This window comes from Hyposmocoma kahamanoa, unplaced genomic scaffold (assembly GCF_003589595.1).
Source record: "Hyposmocoma kahamanoa isolate Upper Pololo Valley unplaced genomic scaffold, ASM358959v1 289, whole genome shotgun sequence".
Classification (NCBI taxonomy): Eukaryota; Metazoa; Arthropoda; class Insecta; order Lepidoptera; family Cosmopterigidae; genus Hyposmocoma; species Hyposmocoma kahamanoa.
The window spans coordinates 508,056-525,018 of NW_020653777.1; the positions used below are offsets into that span (position 1 = coordinate 508,056).

The following is a 16,963-nucleotide window of genomic DNA, read 5'->3' on the forward strand; positions in this document are numbered from 1 at the left end:
CTCTCTAGCAACAAAACAGTGCAGGGACAGTAAATTATGATAAAATGTCAAATATCGATACTTAATTTTCAATTTAAATTTGCAGGTGTTACGTGAAATCGAGAACGTTTACTTCTCGTCTCCGTCAGAATTCGATGCGGGCCGGTATGTACTGGAACATGCACCTGCTACTCCCACCTGTGACGATATTGAAGTGATGTTCACCAAGCTCAAAAGACAGCAACAGGTAATACGAATTGTCTAACTTCCGAGGCACATTAGGTCCTTCCACAACATTTATTTCAAATATCGTGGATCGAGACAACCTACAAGAACTACACGAGTCGCCTTTAGTATATAATTTTTGTTTCAGTATAATTTTAAACCTCGTGAATGGCAAAGAACAATGACAAAATCATAGAAAGATTCGCTATCGTCTTAAAATGTCTTAATTACAAGTTTGAATAAAATAAATTCATTAGGTTTTCAAATTGTAATAGAGGCCTATCTAAGTAAAGGCCCATTTAGATGGAGAGAGTTTATCGCACGCTTCGTGACGAAAAATCGTACGCGATTATTGCAAGCAATAATCGCCATAAGATTATCGTATCATAATGGCATAGTACATAAAGGCATATTACATTCAGGCAGGAACTAAAATCTTGCCTACGATTATGTCATACAAGATTCGCAAGCAACTTAATCGCCTCCTCGACTGTTTACACAGAGAAATAATGTAGTAAGGAGATTCTTGCTTACGAGTTTTCGACGTGTCTAAACACGATCTCGTATGACATTTTTGCAAGTTCATATGATAATCGTACAAATCGGTTGGAACCGTTTTGAGTGCGAGAATTGCCATTCGAGTTCAGTGATTACTGCGTTATTGACCATGGATATACCAAAATGACGCAAAAATCATTCAAATTTGGAACTGTTGTCAAAATTAAGTTCATTGCACTGTATAGAAAATATTTTTTATACTTTTTTAAATTTTATAATATTTTTTAACCCAAAATTTATTTTCGTTCTCATTTTATTAATTCTTGTCTTAGAAAAGCAGTGATAAATTGATAATCAAAACACCCTCGCGCACTGCACTCATGTTAGCGACTGGCTGGCACAAAAACTTGAAATACGATTTTTGCTTTCAAGTTCTGTTTACAAGGGGACATTCGATATTCAAAGGCGAGGCGATTATCGATCACGTGGACGGTCGATAATCGCGAATGTTTAGACGAGGAAAGTTTTTTTATATTCTTTCGATAATCGTATCTTCGAGACGAGAAACTCTCTCCATCTAAATGGGCCTTAAGCGATGGGTGAGTCGAGTTATTTAACTCGAGTTACTTCGACAACGAGTCAACTCGAGTTACTTTTTTATGAACTCGAGCTAACTTGGTTCGGTATCCGCCCCGCCGAACCGAATACTTCATTCATACAGCGCAATGCGCAGCGGCCACTCGTTCAGTGACCTTCAGAGCGGACTCCAGTGACTCGAGTTGAAAAAAATACAACTCGTCCAATCGCTAACTCTTTTCACTTCGCTTCTTTTCGCTTTTAACGGAGGCGTGGCCGAACGGTTACCACGCCACGCAGAGGTCCCAGGTTCGATTCCCGGGCCGGGAGAAATATTTGTATGGCCTACATTTATTTCTCTAGTGACTTTGGTTGTAATTCGTGGTTGTCTATGAGTTGAGAGAGACATGGACACATGTCGCCCGCGACACAGGGTTTCCCTAGTGCGGTGTTATGTTGAGTGTATGCGTTATGCGTTATCGCTAATCTTAAGTCTGGAAATAAAATCATATTGAAAATAAACTCTAATGACTAATTAATATGTAACCAGACTGACATCTGCAACTATCAGTCTCTTAGTTTCTCAACGTTGAGCGACATCTGGCTGCCAAAAAAGAAATTTCAGTAACTACGTATGGACATACTCCACATTTGGTTCACGTAATATCAAATGTACTGATTCGACCGATTTGTAATAAGCTAATAAAATATTAACTACTTCTTCGTTACAAAAAATAAAGTCTATAATTTCTTCTTCAAAATGCCACGCGAGAAAATGGTAAAACTGACAAAAATGTTCCCAAAATTAGTGATAGATGGCACATTTCACAAAAAATATAATTTGTGTCCGAGTTACCAGTGCAATAGTCTGTGGTATGTTATTAATTAACTCAGTTTTTTTTGTTATCGCTTAACACCATACCTTTTGACCTTACCAGTATACAAAATAAGTCCCACGGCACCATTCAGATTCTATTAACTCTGTTTAAGGCTTCTGTAGTTTATTTTGGTATAATAATACACTGAATACATTTTATTCAATTATGTTACACATAATCTCCAAAACTTCGAACTGGAATATCGTTAACTCCTGACTTCTCAGAATAGTAAACCCAAAACAAAATTTGCTCAGGAATTCTATAGTTTCACAAATTTTTCATAAAAGGCGCATACAAATTGTGTCACCAAAAGATTATATGGGAGTTTGCCATTGTCGTTTGAAATATCAACCAGAATCTTATTATAGAAGCGTATACCTCCTTAAACATGACTGTCAAGAGCAGCAAGTACATTTTTATGTCTCATATTAATGTTATGATTAACAATCTAAACCGTCTATTCCAGGTAGTATCTGGCAAAGCCCTCCATCTTATATCTCAACAACGCGACAACTGCGACCGCGAATTCAACGAAATACAAAGCATTAGAGAACAATTAACGCAAACTCTTAACTCTTGTCGAAACGCCAGAGAGCAGTTACGCACTGCGTCGAATCACTTAACCGTATCTACTTTTGTTATCCTTGCAAATTTCAGAAAAAGACAGTTAATCAGGTCAGTTTTAAAGTCCCTAGAATTGCTAAGAAGTCTTCGGAGTGTAGAAAAGGATGTAGCTGAATTAGTAAATAAAAAAGAGTACTTCGGGGCTATAGAATTGATACAAAAAAGCAGGAAAGCTGCAGCGAATCATAAAGAATTCACTTGCATAGCAGACTTGAATGTCAGACTACACGATACCCTTTATATGACGGAAGAGAAGTTGGATTCGGTTCTGGCCAGTATCTGTTATAATTTCGATGAAAATACATTTAGGGAGTTAAGGAAAGCCTATGCGTTGTTGGGGAAGACGCAATCGGCAATGGAGCAGCTGCATATGCATTATTCATCAGCGGTGAATGAAAGTTCTGTAAATGCAGTGAAGAATTTTGTAGACGTAACTTTGGAGATGAAGTTTCAAGATATGTGTCAGGCGGTACCGACCACGAAAGCGCCAATATGTCTGCTAAATTTATGCGATAACTTGTTCCTTGTTATGAAGAGTTATTATTTACTGGTCAAATGGCATAATAAACATGATGAAGAGGAAATATTACCGAATTCCAGTAATGTTGTAGAGATAGAAATGAACGTTAGCAGGGAGTACATAAGACAGAAGTTAAAAGCCGGTTTGCCTAAAATGTGGAATGATGTACAAGGAAAAGTGTCCATATTTTTAAAAAACTCTGGTTTAGAAGAGTATCCCTTTGAGAAATTCATACAAATGTTGGGAATATTGAGAAAGTTGACGCAAGTTGCTGAAGTTTTTTGCGGTGACAAGTCAGATATCTTGCAAGACTTTATAAAAACGCAAAGCGTGTCGTACATAAAGAACTATCATCGAGGGAGAATGGAAGAACTGAAATTATTTCTTGAAAATGAAGGATGGGAACAATGCCCGGTCAAATCGACATTCAATCTGCTAAATCTACAGGAATTTAAGCAATTTAAGAAGTATTTAAATCCGTTAAAATCAGAGCAATCATTTATCAAAACTCAAAGCGATGGAGCCTCATCAATCTCACAAGACGAAAGTGTGTGTATAAATAAATATTTCAGTGAAAAAACAAGGACGACACCGTTTGACATGTTCAAGAATGAAAACGTGACGAATGACGATATTTTTGGCTTGGAGACAGAGTATGACCAAAGTGATGAATCTGATGATGACCCGGACGAGCTGAAACGCGAATTTGTCGACGAAAATGTCGACAGAACGAACGAAAGTCCGTCGAAAATCAAAGACAGTGTCATTGTAACAAATACAACGTTGTCTGTTTTGAGAAATTGCGGGCAATATCTGCAAATATGTCGTTATTTGCCTCAAATTTCTCTAGAAGTCGTTATGCTTATGAATCAATTGTTTGATTATTATTTTTATACAGTCCATCTATTTTTCACATCAGATCTTGATGTTGCATCTACAACTTTGTATACAACGAAACTATCGGCAGTTTTGAAGCGTATTTCCAACAGTATCGACACTTCTGGTTCAGACAATGAGAAAATCTTCGTTTGTCCAGAATTACCAACACATTTAGACATGACTTCGGAAGAGAACTTGCACGCATTATCTGAACGAATAGTAGCAGTCGAAAGCTGCGTGTTTTTAGCTAAACAATACGAATTTCTACAACCATATTTAGAGTCAATAGTGTCACAACATCAGAGAATGATTTTAGAGCATTTTAAAGATAACACTTTAGCGGTGGCACCAGATTTAAGACAACCCGTTTATATGTGTTCGGCCTCAAAATCAGTTGACGCTAGATCCGCTTTAATAGCCATGTCTCAGGTTAGGTGGGATGTGAAAAACGTTGCTGTAGAACACAGTCCTTATGTCGATATGATTACAAGAAAAATTCAAGTTTTCACTTTACGTTTGGAGAATATTTCAACAAAGGTATCATTGAATGTGGATGTTTTAAAATCTGTTTGGACAATGGTCTCCAAATTTATAGTACATCTTTTGGTTGAAGGGTTTTCTAATGCGACAAAGTGCACGAATGGCGGTAGAGGTCTTATGCAGTTGGATTACAGGCAATTATTTGTGAAATTAGAAAAGATATCAGGGCTAAAACCCGTACCGTACCAAGATTACGTCGATAGTTACGTAAAAGCTTATTATTTACCGAGAAACGAGCTCGAAGAATTTGTTTCGAAGCGGACAGAGTATTCTAATAAACATTTACTAGCGTTAGTGACTTGTGCTTGTGAAAATAAACGTGACAGACAAGCTTTGGTCGCCATTTTGGAAAATAGAGATTCAAATGCTCAATAATGCGGCTGGTAAGTATCTTATTAGCACTGCTATCACTTGTTCCTCAGAATTAACAGCATCTGCACTGTCTTTATCATCTTTTCAAACTGGCTCTTATGCTCACTAGTACCCAAAGTAGACCAATTAAGTATTTTATGGCAGCCATTTTGTTTTTGCAAAATTTTAAAAAATAACGTTCTTAAGTAGCACTTATTATAGAGCGGAAACTAATTCTATAATCGCTTAACCCTCCTTGTCTGCCTCAATTACCAAAAGCTTTTTATATGGAAGCTGAAGATGTGCTGATGGATGCATCCATCAAATGCGTCTTCACATTTGGGATCAGTCTTTAAAGTATGTGTTAGAGCTATAACAAATAATAAGCTTTAATTTATAAATTTCGTTCTAATTCGTCATAAAAATTGTAACTAATTTCATGATAGTAATTTATGAAACCTATTATGAAAATATACTTAACTTTTTGTCGCAAAACTACTCTTAATGAAATAAAAATACTATAGTCCATTTCAATAGGGATGAGTTCTGTGACACTTCCAATTTTTCATTGTACGCATACGTTTTATAACTAATCTGTCAACCATGTAATAAAAATAAATATTAAATTTGTTATAATGTACAAATATCAAACAATATTTGTTGTAGATGTAATTTTAAGTCAAATTTGTGGTATATTATGTAGATAGAAAATGAAATAATAAATATAAAAATAAGTTACCCCAACTGCTTCAAGCGTAAAACGGATTATTTATCCATAGAGATTTACACTGTAGAATCGATAAATCGAAATGGCTTTTGTATAACTCGCGTCAATACGAGGCACATACCTTGTTAGAGGGTTTTATTTTGTTTTTAACTTTGCGTGATTTTTTTGGAGTAATTGTTGAAATTTCGTTTCGTTTGTGTTGATTTTATGCTTTATTGTTGACTTTTTGTTTGGTTGTGTAGTTTTTAAGGATAGACACAACATAAATTACTCTAATTACTTAATGTGTAAAACGAAAAATGTATCCACAGATCTTAAAATATTTTCTGTAAATCAATTCCCTCTTCGTTACAAATTATCTCGATAAGATATTTAAATCGATTTTTTTTCATGCGATTTTACATCACTATATCTCTAGAAATTTCAAATTTCAAACGTCACCAGAATCATCCCTATTGAAATGGACTATAGTAGGCAATTAATTTATATTTTTCTTATTATTTTTAAAAACAATAGTATGTAAGTCATCACATGTAAATGTAAATTATCTGCCCTTAGACCATCTGTGGCACATAACACGCTTATAATAATAAAACAATAAGTCGTCGCAACACTCAATTAGACCTGTGTTGATCAATTAATCCTGGTACCCAGGTCGATCGCCACCCATGCGTAATGGTGATGAGGTCAAATGATTCGACCATAATTTTCGATGCTTTAGCGGGTAGCTCGCCGTTCACGATCACGAATGCTCTATCGAACAAAATGTTCGACCCAAACAAACAGTGTAAAGTGTGGGATGGCGAAAACGTGAGGATTTCACGTGAGAATGAAGGAAACAACAATAATGTTGCAAACTGTTGCAAATTTTTAGAGGCCCGCGACACACGTTATTTCAATTTGTTCAATTTCAGTTGCTTATTGCATATCACATTACAAATTTAAGATGGAACATTATTTTTTTTTATCGGGTACAGATTATTCGAACAGCAATAATTTTGGTTTGATCGAAAACGATCGACACAGCTCTAATCGTTATTCTTCTCCAGTCCATTCATTTTCTTCTTCCATTCATCTCGTTCACTCCCTTCAAAATATCATTTCTCAATATCCTTCCATTCCTTTCGTTGGTCTTCCAATCCCATTATAGCCAAACTTTATGTAAATATGTCTCAAGGTTTACCCTGTTGATTACTTGACTGTTTTGCTGTGTGTAAAAGCTGACGAGTTGTATTGTTTCTGGAGGTCTACTCTCTCTTTCTCCGCCTGAAACAATTACTGTCACAAATCTCATTGAAAACCAGCGCCACAGTAAATTATGGCTGGGCTTATGCTGAACGAAGTCGTTTTGCGAACGCCACAACCACACATATGACAGTACAAAATTAGTAGTCGTTATATTTTGCTTTTTGTCAGATTTTTGTTTTTTATTTTGTTTATTAATTATTTTGTTTTGTTTGTCCGTGTTATCAATTTTTGTTTTTTTTTGTGTCTATATGTTGTGGCGTTGCATTATGCATCATGCATCTTTTAATTAGTCCAGTATTACTTATTTGACCGTAATTTGTTTCGAACGGAGAACGGGAGCACAGAGCCTGATTCAGATATTAAAATAGGCAGATTATTTACTTATAAAGCGCCTTCAAATGAGACTTCTACAAGAAGCGATGCAGTAGCCCCTCTGGCGCTGCAGCCGTGCAGTACTAATTTTCATACAATACTTATTTAGAAGCGCATTTGCAGCGTCACTGTCGTGACCCGCGCGCGCCACTTTCGCAGTCACAATTAGTGAACTAAAAATTACTGCCGTCCGTTAACTAAAACTACGCGGTTAAGTGACAAAATATATATTTTTTGAGATATCACAAAAAACCATAACCCAGTTTTTAGAATATTGACATTGTTTAATGACATTTCGGCTATGCATCGTTAGGGTAAGTTCCGATAAGTCGAACACATTAACTAATTTTAACTGTTTTTAAAATAGAGTTTTATCTTTTGCTATTTAAAACGGTTATTTAACCATTTGTCACTTAGCCATGGTTTAGTTAGTGGACGGCAGATTACACAAGCGCTACAGAGGATCTAGTCTCGTTCTCCGTTCGAAACAATACTGTCAAATAACTAATACTCGACCAAATCAAAACAGTTTTGGAAGCAGTAAAGGTTCTTGTGAAAGAGTTCGTCCAGGGTAGCACTGTCACCTTACCTATTTCTGCCGCCAAGCAGTAATGTCAGCGGTACTTTGTTCCGGTTTTGAAGGGTAAGGGCGCTGGTGAAATTACAGGCACAAAATGTTTGTGCTGTCAAATAAGTAATACACGACCAAATCAATTTTTTTCTGATTTATTTAATAATTAAAAAACATTAACACGGTTTTACTTTACACTCTTAAACCTAAACAGATTTGTAGGAGTCTTGCAACTCCTCTAATATAATATATAAAATAACAATTTTATGGAATGTACGAAAAAAATATATAATGGAGATATAACGCAATTAATATTAACAAAAATGCAAGGCACCAATTTGCCGCCGCGTCAGCGCTCGCTGTAGCAAGAAAAAACCAGTTCTATTCTCAGCGCTATACGTGACAATGTCAAGTATGAAGCTTCATTCACATCATGTGTCTTAATTCACACATTCGCACACCATACATAACATACACACCATACTTACTACACATTCAGTGACACTCACCTTATAAATACTCATTCGCCCTCACCCTTCACATATCGTGAGATTATTACAGGTCTTGGAGGTCCTAATTAGTTTTACAATAACTTAGGAATATTTACGTACTTTAATTAATTGTTCTTCTGTGTCACAATCACAGTGCCACAATCATATTGCTCATCTGCAGACGGGAAGCCTAGTGACCTGTAATACTACAGGTTTTTCTATATCTATCTCTGGCACCAGTCACTCACAAAACAGTATGACAAATTTTGTTTTAAACTATAAGTTCTTCTACTCTTAAACCTGCTTGTGAAGAGAAAATAAAGTAACGTAAGCATAAAAATTTGGCCGGGTACTACTTATTTCACAGTAATTATTTCGGACCATCGCGTATATAACCGTAAATAGAGACGAAATATGGGCCATCCATACCTGACAATCAGGTAAATGGGCCTTATATCACTTGAATATCAACTCGTGTTTGCATTGAAATCACAAATTAGAAAGCTGAAATAGTACAGCGCCAACTACTGACCTGTGTGTACGTCTCCGTGTATTCGAAAATATTCTGTATTTATTGTAATAAACATAATATCTCTAATTATGGAGGGGCTGTTCCATTTAGTGGTGAGCGAACAACAGCACAACATCTTAATTACAAAACAAACGGAATCACATTTCATCGGTAATTAAATATAAATATGTAATTTTTCATTCATCATTTTTCATCCATTATAGCAAAGCTCAAGTTAAACTGGTCGATTTGAAGTGAAACTATTTACGACACCCGTCAATTGTTTCGAATTCGGGCTGGCCAATAGGTGCGCATTTGTCACCGTAATGATATGGCAGAATAGTTTTCAAACAAATTAAATGACGTTTCGTCTCTATTTCTGGTTATGTACTCGATGTTTCAGACGAATGTCGGACGGAGAATGGGGATAGACCCCCAGAAGAGTCTAATTTGAAGGCGATCTAAGGTACTTTAAAGTGACACGTAGGTGGAAATCATTATTGTCTTGTATTTTTTATGTGAGAAGCAATTATTTTACTACAGTAGCGTATTTAGAAAAAAAGTTTTGAAACAGCGTGGACCAATAACTCTAGAGCACTTGTAATCTCCGTACTAAAGATCCGCCTTATAAATATAGATGGCGCTGATCAATGGCGCCTGGAAGTAGTTTATATCAATACATTTTAACATTACATATAAGTCTGTCTTTTTTTCCTTTACATACTTAATATTATTCAAATATTGATCACGGGATAAATTTATTTGCTTAACTTTGACAAATATGCGTGTCAATATAATTCATTTATAAATTAACGCTTCCTAATATGGGTAGATGGCGCTAATCCTAAACAAAATAAACAATAGCCATATAAATCTTCATATAAGACACTATTCATATAAATCTGTGCAATTAACCATCTCGTTGATTTGTTTGTTATCACTAGAAATTAGAGTAGCTTTTGTTTTTACTCTATATAATATATTAATACAAGACGGCAGTAAATTAATTTCCTACTCCGCGAATCTAATGAAGCTTAACTACAGTCACAAACACCACCACCAAAAATATACCCGACCCATGTTTCGTCTCACTACGAGGCATTCACAGGAGTTGTCGATTGTTCGACACTCGGCCGAAGAAATTCAAGTTTCTTCAAAAATTTAACACAAGCGCAGCTTTTTTGGATTTGTCCTTTACTGGGTTCGTTTTATTTATAATTAATTTACTACCCTTTTTATTAATATTGATTTCCACAAAATAACGCCTGAATCTATTAGTTATCTACCTATGTGTCTTACTTGAAACTTACACTCTGCAACATAACGTTCGGGATCAAAAATGTAAACAAACAACTGTCACTGTTAAAATGATATGAAAAATTGTAAAACTGAAATACTGTGAAAATTGTTAATTCTGTTTGTGACAAAAGGTGGCGATATTTTAATCCTGGCCGTGTGCGGAATTTCGCAAAACTAATCACGGACGATATTAACAGACTTGTCAGCGTTTATATTATATACAAGTTAGGTATGAACATAATGTGTAAAATAATATACAATAAACTCACTTTGATAAGACTTTAGATAAGGTAAAGGATTTATAAATATATAGAATAGTTAAATGTACAGAAAAGAATAATTTATTGTGTTGAATAAATCTGTTTATTTCAAATGCCTTTTCCTTTTTCTCTTCTCTTGTATTTTGTATTATAATGGCACTGGCTGGACTACTTTATGCCAGTGTCAAAGTCAAGCTTATTTTTACATTGGAATGACACTTATTCTTTAACTGCCCTGAAATAAGCTTCTCTCTTTATGACCTCCTTCCCAAAAACATCCTCCCCCAATCACTATGAAATATTTTCTGGTCAACGCCCACTTTCTACTAATATGCACTGTATACAAATACTAAAGTAGTTTTTAAGGCCATTAGCGCATTCTGATTTTTTTCACGTTTTTCGAAAATTTAAGATTGTTTTCGTGAAGAAATAAAAAATCTCCTAAGGTCCAAAATAACGGTCCAATCTAAGAACAAACACAAAAAAGGCTTCCATTGGACGACGGGTCTAATACAAAAACCACGAAAAAAATGTCCCAAGTCAACCTATTCGAAATTTAAATTGTTATGTCATCGCAGTATCGCGCTGTCAGTGGAACAAATGAAGACTAAAGCGGAGTGTCGCGCTCTGTATACGATTTTAGCGCCTTACAAGTGCGGACACTTTTTAGCGCGGACCCGACGTCCATATAATTGTAAGTCAATGCTTCCATACCATATTTCAATTAATTTAGCGGAAGTTTCCAAACTAGAATCTTTTTAGAGACTAGAGCAGAAAATTTTCAAAAAAGTACATAAAAAATCAAAACTTGATTTTCGCGGAACTAATATTTATTTTAAATGGATTGTTGCCGATCTATGATTGTTACAATGGCAACATCTTTGTTTACATTTTTGGTCCATATTAGTACGAATTTAGGCACTTGATGAAACTAAAACTATAATGAAAAGTTTAAAGATTCACGTCTGTTAGGATCAATTTGTAGATAAAAAGAAATATAATATTATAAATAATCTATATTGATTTCAAATTCTCACAATCTCTGATGGGTAAAGAATCGCCCCAATTACTAGATCGAGCACATCTATATGTTGTCTGATCGTATTTTCCTTTCGAAAATATCATTTCTTTTAACTCACCATGCTTTGTACATAATCTACAAATTGTATGACCAGATCTAACTATAGGGGCTCGTACTATTCTAGGCCATTGTGGGTCGTCCACGGGTCGTTTTCCTTTCTTTAAAATAACATAAGAAAATATCTCAGCTTGTACATCCTTTGCAATGTATGGTAAAGTCTCATATTTCATAAGGAAATTGCATGGTGTTTTATGTTCTAAATATCTTGGACATACACTGTCATTTGGGCATGGTGAGAAAGCATAACCATTGTTTTTCCCCTCGGGTAGATTTAGTACAAACTCTCTAGCTTCATTGACTATTTGAAAACCAGAATTTGATCCGTTCTCAATGACTACTAAGAAATCTTCTGTCTTGTTCCATAACTTTTGTATAGTTTCCAATCTTGACTTCATATTTGGTAATTCAAATAGTGAAAATGCTGACAACACTATGTTATATTTCAAATCTGTTGAAGCAGGCAGGAATTGCCGTTGGAAATAACCTTTTAGGGGCATTTCTAGGTTTTCTTTACCGTGGCAAAGGATGAGACGGGCCAGGTCGTGCATTGCAGGTGATGTATCCACGCAAAAGTATTCATATATTTCATTTTGCCAAAATGTGTTTACTGCCCATGTTCCTGAAGATAACAAATATAATTAAACTTCAGTGGTGTATGAAGAATTTTTGTGTCAATGCTATTGATGATGAGAAGTGATATTATACCATGTACACAAATAAGACATTGATTAAGCTTTAATTTAAAGGAAAACAATGTAATGGCATCAAACAATTTTTAATATTTAAAACTTAAAAGCTGGTTTCACACTGAAACGGGTTTGTTTTTTGTTATATAGAAACTAGTCTCAGAATATCAGTTAGCATTTTGCTTATATTTTTTTTATTACAATAGGCCAAGTAGCATCTGCATTGCTATACTATATGATTATACTGTAATAATACTGCATATTTATGCATTTATTAATGTTAATTATACACTTGTCAAAAGATACCGTGGAATGTTACCCAAAAGAGGGAATAAGGAAGAGTGTGGTACAATATTTCAGTTGGGAATATGTTTCAAATATGTTGTTGGAGGAGCATGGACGCAAACATCAAAAGAAAGAGAAATATGGAAATCTCTGGAAGAGACATATGTCTTGGGACAAGCTTAGGTTACCACATTAACAAAAACAGATATTTAATATTAAATAACACATAATGTTTCTATATTTTAAAAGAATGTATGTAAGTTCATTCTAGTTAATCAGCAGTAAAGGTTATTAATAAAATAAATGACTCATGAAGTGTTAAACGTACCGGTCCCAACACCAGAACCAAAATCAAAGAAACTTCTTGGCTTATAATCTGGATATTTCTTCTTAATCTCATCCAGAACACGTAACAGTATTGCGTAATCTGGAGCAGCTCTCACCATTAAGTACTGCAGACTTGTTGATTTGTCGTATGCAATGTTGGCCCATGAGTAAATATTCTTTTTTAGAATGTTGAATACAGATGTTTTAATTTTCTTGTTCACGTCTTCTTGTTCTTGCTGTGTTAGTTCTTTTGTTATTTTCGAGTATACCTGTGAGGATACATAATAATTTTTAGTTATTAATATTATAGTTTAATAAAGAAAAACAATGACTACAAAGTGCATGAGAACAAAAAATCAATAGTTGTACAAGAAGAGACGAAATGCTATTTAAAAGTGAACACCTAACTCCTAAACTAGGATATCCTGTATCTTAGGAGGGAGCGATTCCTCCAACATTGGGTATCAATTAATGTACTGTGCACACATTTTAATTTTTTTGTAAATGGCAGGAGTGCATGCATGTAAATATTTGTGTGTGAGTGTATGTAGATGATGTCGATATCTTCACATCACAGATTTTCAATGTCATGATAATTTACAGTCAAATGTGTATCTTGGAGTGCTTTTTTAATTGCATACTTCGACAGTGTATGTATACAAGTTAAATTGTTTACTCTGTATACAAAAACTTTGCAGCACTACATGTTGTGTCCGACAAAATGGATTGAAACAGTCCAACATTAAATGTATTGAAACCAACTTGTGCAGACAACTGTACTCTGATCTATGAGCGAATGCTATACAACCTCAGGAATTCCACACTCTTCGCAATTCGGTGTATTCACTCTCCACATCAAATACAAAAATTTGTGTAATGGAACGTGTCCAGATCGTAGCCTATGCGCGCTGACTTTGAAACCCTTTATAACAATTCTAAAATGCACCTTCACGTCATAATAACTTGATTGGGGGTCTCGTAGGTCCCATATAGTGTTGTTACGTCTATATAAGTTATAGAAACAGAAACCAATTAAAAATAGACGGAACGAACATACCCTCTTTGACACACTATCGTATATTTTCGCGGCTTTTTTATCAATATCACCCTCTTCAGGCGGCAGCAATCTCGAGCGGAGGTAGTTCCCTAGCTTTAAACTATCCTGGTATAGAGAGTTGGCGTTAGAATCGTCTAGGATTATCTTTATAGCTTTTTGTATATCTGGTGGTATGGCGGCTAACTTAATACGCGTAGTTCCTGGATGTTTTCGCGGTTTATACACTTTAGCATCAAAGTTTTCTTTCAAACTAGCATCGAGTTCCACTTTTGTAGTATAGTTTTGAGAGAAAACCGAGAATTGTGATAGTTTTATCCGACGAAACATTGTTGTGGTTTAATATAACCTCAAAATGTGTATGCTTATGTCAATGTGACATTATGAGTAGTGTTTGTACAGTGACTTAGAATGATTTAGTTTTTGAGCCAGATTTTATGTATAATACGTAATGAATGAATAAGAAAGTTGGAACTGTATACAAGTATGTATCAAAATGAACGCCACGCGAAAGCTGCACCGCTAAAATTAAGAGGCTAAATTGTTATGTTGTGGAACTAGTGCACAATAAAACAGTATTATAAAAATTGTTTAAATGCTGTTGTGGTACCGTCACATCAACTCGCACGCTCGTTATTGTCGTCGTAAGCCTGTGACTTTAATCTGGTTTATCGGTTATAGGCCCAAACGTTTTATTCTACGCGTCTAGCCCATAGATATAGAAAAAAAGGGGCCTAGCCTGTTCCCATATCACGACTATCTGTCGTGGACGTTTATTTTATCGTTGTTGTTCGGCTGTCGTGTCTAGCTGTTCCCATTAGATCGTGACGACAATTTATTGATTCACGTTCTGTCGTTTGAAGCTGCGATTATCTGTAGTCACATTTTTATCGTGACGTTTTATTTATCGACTGACGACTGTGTTGATATAACAGTCGACGATGAATGTGAACCACAATAAGGCAGCAAATTGGTAATTTAAGTTTTTTAAATTAGCCGGTTGACACGAGAGAATTTGGAGACAGTTGACATTTTTCAGATTTCAAAAAATTAATAAAAGGCAGCTTGCACACACCATGCAATCTCTTTTCTAACAGACTGTCGTTCTAGCTGTTTCCATTGTCACGACAGTCTGTCACCACAATGTCAAAAAAGTTGTGAACGACAATTAATAGTGTTTTACTATATGTGAACAACTTCATTATGTGTATATACCATAGATTTAGTATATAGGATGGTACATACAAAACGACACTTTATGGTCTATCCACACATATCCGGGCCGTGCCCGAGACGTAGACGGGCCGAGCTCCGTCAGGGGCCCAAAAAAATATCGTTCCGTATATTTTGTATGAACTCGTTCACATATGTCCGTGTCCGGGACGGGCCCGCAGTTCATACAAACTAGCACGCCCCGGCCACGTCCCTGATGTGTATGCATAGTCCTTTAAACTGCACGACTACCAGTCGTCACGACATAATGGGAATGCGCCCTTAGTCTTGCATATCCCTATGTGACTAAATATTATTCATATGAGTATGTATAATTAATATTTATTCATACTTATTAGTTATTATTTATACAGATATGTGTTATGGACTTGAGCGTAGCGGTTACACGATCAAATGAGCGACAGTCGAGAATGCGGATGGTGGCTGAGCCGGATAGTAAGTAGAAAACTGAGACGTATATACAATTCAGTCATTATATTGCGTAGTCAGTAAGGTCACATGCAGAGTCACGTCACTGCTTCACACAGCGCAATGCTTTTAATTTAATCTGTTTGTGTTTGTTTAATTTGTTTGTTTAAACTTAATAAAAAAGAAATAAAAGAGTAACTATATTTTATTATCTATTTAATTTAGCCATCTCCTCTTGCTTATGTTTAGTAATGCAATCCTTAAAATCATTTACTTCTGACTGACATTTTCTCCAGTCTTTAGTTGTTGCTATGCATTCCTGAAAACAGAAAGTAGTATTTATGTTTCAGTCCTTGATTTTGGTAATAAAATGAAAGTTGAACCTACTTAATATATTTTTTTATAAAAAAAGACCGACCTAAGTTTATGGATTTACATCTATTTCCCAAGTTATTGAAATTGGTTAACGGAAAGCGAGTGAAATCCAATAAATCTGATTCAACAAACCCTAATTTGCCACCCTTAGAGGTGGAATAGTTTCTTCAAATTTGAATGGGACCACTACTAAGGTATTCTTTTCAATACAAAGAATTGGAGTAATCGCGCAACAAACACACAAAAAAGATGAATCGTGAACCTCGATTCGATTTTTTTTAACGAATTTCGAACATCCTCCTTTTTAAGTCGATTAAAAATGGAGAAGCATATAGTACCGCTGCCCTTCGTAATATTTTTTTATAAACTTTTATTAACATTTTGTAATATTATATAAATTTGTATCAATCAAGAAGATCAAGTAGTAACGTAATGTGATTTATTGCAATTTATTTTCATTATTTTATGGCAAAATTAAATCGATCTTACTTGCACTTTGTAGTGAAGTTCTAGGCATCCTGCCTTCTTCAACATAGATTCTACCGGGTCGTCATCATTATCAAACTTTTCCCGAGGTTTTATAGTCATTTTTGGTTAAATTTTCATTTAATGTGGACTAGAAATGGGCTATTTCATAACATCACATCATAACCCCAATAAAATTTATAGCTAATGTCAAAATTGGAATTGTCAAAACGCAGTCGGCGGTTGTGTTTCAATTCACGACAACAAAAATGTTCTAATCTGGCTGTAATCTTAATGAAATTACGAGTAAGTGCAGCATTTAAAACTGAGTACTTCTTTCTATTATATATATATACTATATTATATGTATTAGACAATACTTGAGAATAGAAACAAAAAAAATTTTATTCTAAGATTACCAGTGCAGTAAAGATTTAACG

The 16,963-nt window shown here is 35.1% G+C and overlaps 3 protein-coding genes across 3 annotated transcripts in view; 1 reads left to right on the forward strand and 2 right to left on the reverse strand.

The window, feature by feature from the left end:
• LOC113229172 (syndetin) overlaps nucleotides 1-5,950 on the forward strand; it is an 8,495-nt gene extending 2,545 nt beyond the window's left edge. The window contains exons 2-3 of the mRNA XM_026462690.1: nucleotides 86-226; nucleotides 2,623-5,950. Coding sequence (XP_026318475.1) covers nucleotides 86-226; nucleotides 2,623-5,094 — 2,613 coding nt within the window. The 3' untranslated portion in view covers nucleotides 5,095-5,950. The remainder of the gene's footprint in view (nucleotides 1-85; nucleotides 227-2,622) is intronic.
• A 5,533-nt stretch (nucleotides 5,951-11,483) lies between these two features.
• On the reverse strand, nucleotides 11,484-14,472 carry LOC113229196 (methyltransferase-like protein 17, mitochondrial). The gene is made up of 3 exons (XM_026462716.1): nucleotides 14,046-14,472; nucleotides 12,990-13,257; nucleotides 11,484-12,309 (listed from the first exon to the last, which is right to left on the reverse strand). The coding sequence occupies exons 1-3, from the start codon at nucleotides 14,370-14,372 to the stop codon at nucleotides 11,564-11,566; spliced, it is 1,341 nt and encodes a 446-aa protein (XP_026318501.1). The 5' UTR covers nucleotides 14,373-14,472; the 3' UTR covers nucleotides 11,484-11,563.
• Nucleotides 14,473-15,873: 1,401 nt separating this feature from the next.
• LOC113229198 (cytochrome c oxidase assembly factor 4 homolog, mitochondrial) lies at nucleotides 15,874-16,646 on the reverse strand. Its single transcript, XM_026462717.1, has 2 exons — nucleotides 16,548-16,646; nucleotides 15,874-16,002 (listed from the first exon to the last, which is right to left on the reverse strand). The coding sequence occupies exons 1-2, from the start codon at nucleotides 16,644-16,646 to the stop codon at nucleotides 15,892-15,894; spliced, it is 210 nt and encodes a 69-aa protein (XP_026318502.1). The 3' UTR covers nucleotides 15,874-15,891.
• Nucleotides 16,647-16,963: the final 317 nt, after the last annotated feature.